Below are 5,280 nucleotides of genomic sequence, written 5' to 3' on the forward strand. Positions count from 1 at the left end.
CCTGACCCTGGTCAGCTCCCGAGGGGTGAGACACAGTGGGGTGGGGTCTGCGGCCGGCTGCCCTCCGCTGTTGGGACTGGACAAACCCCACAGGCACAGGGGATGCGCCAGCAGCAGCGTGTGGGCGGACGGGAGAGGCAGCGGGACCATCCTCAGCACTGCCTATCGCTCTCACAGACCATCCACCACCTGACCACCATCACCACCACCTGACCACCACCACACCTGACCACCACCACCACCTAACGACCAACCAACACCACCACCTGGACCACCACCACCACCTAACGACCACCACCACCCCACCTGACCAACCACCCACCACACCGCAACGCCAGCGCTCACCAAGCGCGAGGGGTCCGTGCAATCACCTGCCACACCAGAGAGCTGCCGACCTTCAGCCCGACAGAAGGTTCTCCCAGAAAATATGATGCTCAGATACCAACGGCCCCAAAAGCCAATCCCTCCTGTTCCGACCTGCACCTTGCGGGGACAACGCGAGACGTCCCCCTGACCCCAGCAGTGCCTAAAGCCCACCCCATCCTTTCCAGCCCCCACAGGAAGACAAAACCACCCTGGTGCCAATCCGCTTTGGGAGAGATGGGAGCGCACCGCTGAGGGCTGCACGAGCCGCGCTCAGGCAGCGCCAGCAGGAGTTTGTTTCCAGCCGTGGTTCGAGGTTCTCCTCGTTCCCCTCAAAAACCAAACGGAGCTGCGTGTGGGAAGGCGCTCACGTCATGGGAGCGGCACGGTGGCTCCTCCGGCACGGCTGCCAGCGGGCTCCTGGCGGCTGACTCCCGACCGCCGGCAGGCGCCAGCGTCACTGGTGCCAACACCGCGGTGGCACGACAGGGCTCGTGCAGCCTAGTGACAGGCTTTCATCCCTGACACGTACGGGGACTCCTGGGGCCTGCAGTTACACCTCCTGCTGCTCTGGGTACTCTATGAAGTTCCGGGCGGGCAGACCCGAGAGGATCATCAGGGATTTGTTCCAGATGGTGAAGGTCGGACACACCGGGAGGATGAAGGAGACCTCGAAGGTGTGGAGGTGGAGGGAGTTGGCCGGTCATAGAAGGAGAGCGCGTTGTTGTCATAATCCAGGAGAGTGCCGAGGCGCTTCATCTGCGTGTGTACTTCCACCAGCATCTCCTTGTTGTTGTGCCGCACCACGAAGTTGTTGTTGCAGCGGGAGAAGACCCAGGACGAGGATTTCTTCCCGAGCCACTCGTTTCTTGGGGTGCCGACTTTGTAAGCCACGCCGATGGCTTACCTGCAGGGGAGGAGAACTTTGCTGAGCGGCCTCCCGCCCCGTTGCTTGCCGCGCCCTGTGCTTTAAAAAGCCCTGCCCTACCTGGAAGCAGCATGGTGACGGCCTTTACGGGACTGGAAAGCCACTGGCAGAGGCTTGGCTGGGGAAAAGCCCCGTTCCCTCCCCGTGTGACCTCCTGCTTTCAGCAGGAACCGTCCGTTCTCGCCCCGCTGTGCTGCACAAGCGGCTTTAACGTGCCACAGCCACGTGGATTTAAGGTCTCACCCAGCTCCCTGCCCGTGAGCAGGTCTGCCAACCCCTGCCCTTTAACCCCAGTGTGTCCCACAACATCTCTGTGGAAGTTTGAGGGCTTTAGGAGAGGGAGGGGAGACCACGGCGCTGCCTACCAGGTCGAGGATCCCACCACCACCTCCCAGTAGTGGCAGCCGCTGTCGATGAAGACATTGCCGGCTGCACCGTAGCATCCCGTTCCGCTGAACCTCTCGGGCGTGTGGCTCTTCTTCAAGGAGCTCTCGTCCTTCTCCATCTGCAGCCCATCGTTGGAGATCTTCAACTTCTTGTGAGCCATCTTGGGGTCTAGCTTAAATGGCTGACCTGTTAGAACAGGACACATGGATTAGGATTTACGTTGTCACCATCGTCGTGCAGGCAGAACGGGCAGGAGACACCTGCCCCAGGCTCTCTGGACACTCTCCTGAGCCAAAGGTTTCCCCACCACCAAGGACATGGGATTACAGGTGCCCAGCATGATGCTGGAGGCACATCCATGTGCCTTGTGCATCTGTTGTCATGGGGCTGACCCATTAGCCGTCGGTCCTCCAGCTGCTCCCCGTGCCCCTGTCTGTGCCGTGGCTTCCCCAGCCCTGCTGGAATGAGGAGAGCAAGTCCCTGCTGCCAACTGCCTCACCAAAGCCACCACCCCTGCACTGCCAGCGAGAACAGAGGGGAGCACAGTCAAGAGCAGCACCGGCACTGTGGGCTTGTTCCCTGCCCAGGATCTGCTCACCTTCCCGGACCAACAGAGGGAAAGGAGGTTGAAACTCAAAAAACACAGAGAGAAATGATCTGAAGAGCATGGAGCTCTCTGCCCCAGGGGGGGATCTGGGGCAGCTCTCTGCCCCGGCCCCCTCACCATGGGCACCAGCTGGGGAGCCTGATGGCATGGGGAGGTGGGGATGGTGCCGCAAGACCCGTGCCAACGCAGGAATAGCTGCCACAAACCTACACTGCACATGCAACTTAATTCTGGTGTGGTCTTAACACCACTGTTCAGTCCTCCGTCTGACTCCCCAGAATCCCCAGCCTCTGCGCGCAGAGCACACGCACCGGCACACAACTGCCCCAGGACTCCATACAATCAGCCCCAAAAAGCCGTAAAGAGAGCAGAAAAAGATGGACCTTCGTGATCTCCTACAACCCTGGACTGCCCCAGGAGCCACGGGATGGGCGCTGATGGGGCAGAGAGCTGACGGGGGCCCCAAGCACTACGTGGGGTGGCAAGAGACCATCCTGGAGACAGGGAAGGATCCAAGACTCTTGAGTAAGACAGGCACGTTCAATAACTTAAACAACCCGCGGTTCTCCCCTCGCGGCCATCGCAGCTGGCATGGCCATCGGCGATCGCCCCGGGCACGTACTGTTGGTCTTGAGCCGGGCGGGTTCGCTGTTCCGGCTGCCCGCCTGGTTGATGGCCTTCACCAGGAAGATGTAGCGGGTGCCGCTCTGGAGCCCGTGGACGGTGTAGTGGTTCTGCTTGATGTTGGGGACGATCATCCAGCTGTCCATGGAGTTGTAGAGACCTGCGGGACAGGAGAGCAGAGGGAAAGATTTATTCACATGAAAGGACAGAACACAAAGACCACACGCTGCTGGCGCGGAGCTCACCGACCGTCGTCCCTCGTGCCGATTACCACCTGCTGGAGAGTTACGAGCACCTGCAGGAAAATTTCCATGGACGATAAACCCCAGCAACTTAGAGTCTTTTTTATTATCACCCGAAGGCAATGCTTGGAGAGGCAAAGCTGGGGTGGGATGCTGGCATCTTAAGGTGCCGCCACGGGAAGCAATGGGGAAAGGGTGCAGGGAAAGAGGAATTCAATCGGTGGCACCTTCCAGCCAGGGCAGATGGCACGGGCAGCTGCCAATGCCCAGGGGAAGTCAAAGCCCACCACCACCTGCCCTGGTTTCTTTGCTCCTGCAGAAAAACTCCCAGCTGCTCTGGGGGCTGCCACAGGAGATGCTGGCAGCAGGACGGGCTGTGTTTGCACCCGAATCCTCCTCTTGCCCAGCGCTCGGTGCTCTGGGCTGGGAAGTAATAATCCATGTCCAGGGAATGCTGATGCGTCGGCTCCCTGTGTGCACTGGTCTGCAACGTGGTTCAGAGAAAGTTACAGCTCCCAGCGAAGGCAGCAGGATCCAGGTGCTTGGAAAGCATTCAGGAGCCTAAGCTCTTTCTGGAAACGGAAAGGAATTAAGAGCCCACGGGCCTCGGGGTGCTACGCCCCAGCGCTGCAGCGGTTTTGCTGCCGGAGCTGCAGGGCCCGGCACGCACTGAGAACGTGGCACGGTATCCAAGGCGGGACAACGCAGCATGCCGGGAAGGGGAGAAGCCCAACACAGTGCCGGAGGTGCTGTTGCTGCCACTGGCACAGCTAGGGTGATTGCAACCCGCAGCCTGCACAAGCACCCCGACCAGCTGGCGCGGAGGGGACGATGCCACAGGTCTGGGGAGTGACCTCCAGTGCTGGCACCGACGGCCGGGGGCAGCGGGCGCCCTGGACCACCCGCTGCGGCACATGGCAGCTCCGTGCCCTCAGAAAACGGCTTTGGGGCAGTGACCACGACACAGGACTGCTGCCTTGAACCGAAGGAAGGACAAGGAGGAAGCTCCGCAGCAGTAGCGGGAGGCGTCCTGGACCCAGCGGGTCTGGAGGCACGGGTGGCCAAGGAGGGGTTTAGCCGCCTATCGGCAGCCCACGCGTGCGCGGCTGGAAGGCAGGAGCCTGGGAAACGCTCCTCACCTCCTCCTCCAAGGCTGGTGCTGGGGCGGGTGTTCATCTCAGCCGCGGGACAAGGGCAGGTTGCAGCTGTTGTCAGCCTGGGTTTGGTTTAAAATATCTGTGGAAACGGCCTGGGGGACCAGAGCAGTGTTATGTGAAGTAGAAAATAAACCAGATGTGATACCGACTGCATCCCCCACGCAGAGCTGCTGTCACCGGGGCACATGGCTCCCAGCCACACGCGGGCAGGTGCCACCTCCCTGCACCAGGGCCAGTCCGGATCCTTCATCGGAAAGGACAAGGTCACTGAGGGACGACACTCTGGGAACGATCTGGCCTCCCAAGCAGGTTTCCTTCCCAAAACAACCAAGAAGGGGTTTGGCCTCGAAGACTGAGGGCTTCTATCCTTGCCAAAGCTTAAAAGCTTTTTATTGCAGCTTTTGTCATCCATAAAAACGTCTGCTCCTGCCGAGCTCTTGGCTTTAAAGAGTGCGTGAAGGGGATGATTTCCACGGGCCAACTGTGATCTCTTTGAAAAGGTATTTCCTTTCGTGGGACGGCTCCTGCGCTCCTGCCAGGTGAGCCCAAGCGGCCCCTTCCAGCATCTTTGTGCCTAAGTGCAGCCAGGACCCAAACGCTCCCATCACCCAGACCTGACTGTGCTATTTCAAGTGACAATATATTATTCATTTCTCCTCTGAGATGCCAGCAGATGTGTTCTTTACTCCTTCTGTGAAGAGCTACCACAGACGGCCGAGGAAGACACTCCCAATGTGCCCCCCAGGCTCCCCCCAGCTGCCCTTGCTGTTCATCGCCCCACGGTTCCAGCAGCCCCACAGCATTCCCAGCGCCTGTGCCAGCCCCACGGAAAAAATTCTTCCATCTGAGGGTGGGGAAGCACTGGAGCAGGGCCCTGCGAGCCGGGGACCCTCCACCCCTGGAGATTGTCAAGGCTCAAGCAAGCCCTGAGCAACCTGACCGAGCTCTAGGCCAGCCTGGCCAGCGCAGGGT

General features: G+C 60.2%; 1 protein-coding gene across 1 annotated transcript in view; it reads right to left on the bottom strand.

The window, feature by feature from the left end:
* Window positions 1-978: 978 nt before the first annotated feature.
* The window catches only part of LOC147527949 (NHS-like protein 2), a 31,092-nt gene continuing 26,790 nt past the window's right edge, over window positions 979-5,280 (bottom strand). Inside the window, 4 exon segments of the mRNA XM_086619922.1 lie at window positions 979-1,265; window positions 1,352-1,383; window positions 1,657-1,864; window positions 2,908-3,069. Of these exon segments, the coding sequence (XP_086476048.1) occupies window positions 979-1,265; window positions 1,352-1,383; window positions 1,657-1,864; window positions 2,908-3,069 (689 nt within the window).

This window comes from Tauraco erythrolophus, chromosome 13 (assembly GCF_009769465.1).
Source record: "Tauraco erythrolophus isolate bTauEry1 chromosome 13, bTauEry1.pri, whole genome shotgun sequence".
NCBI lineage: Eukaryota > Metazoa > Chordata > Aves > Musophagiformes > Musophagidae > Tauraco > Tauraco erythrolophus.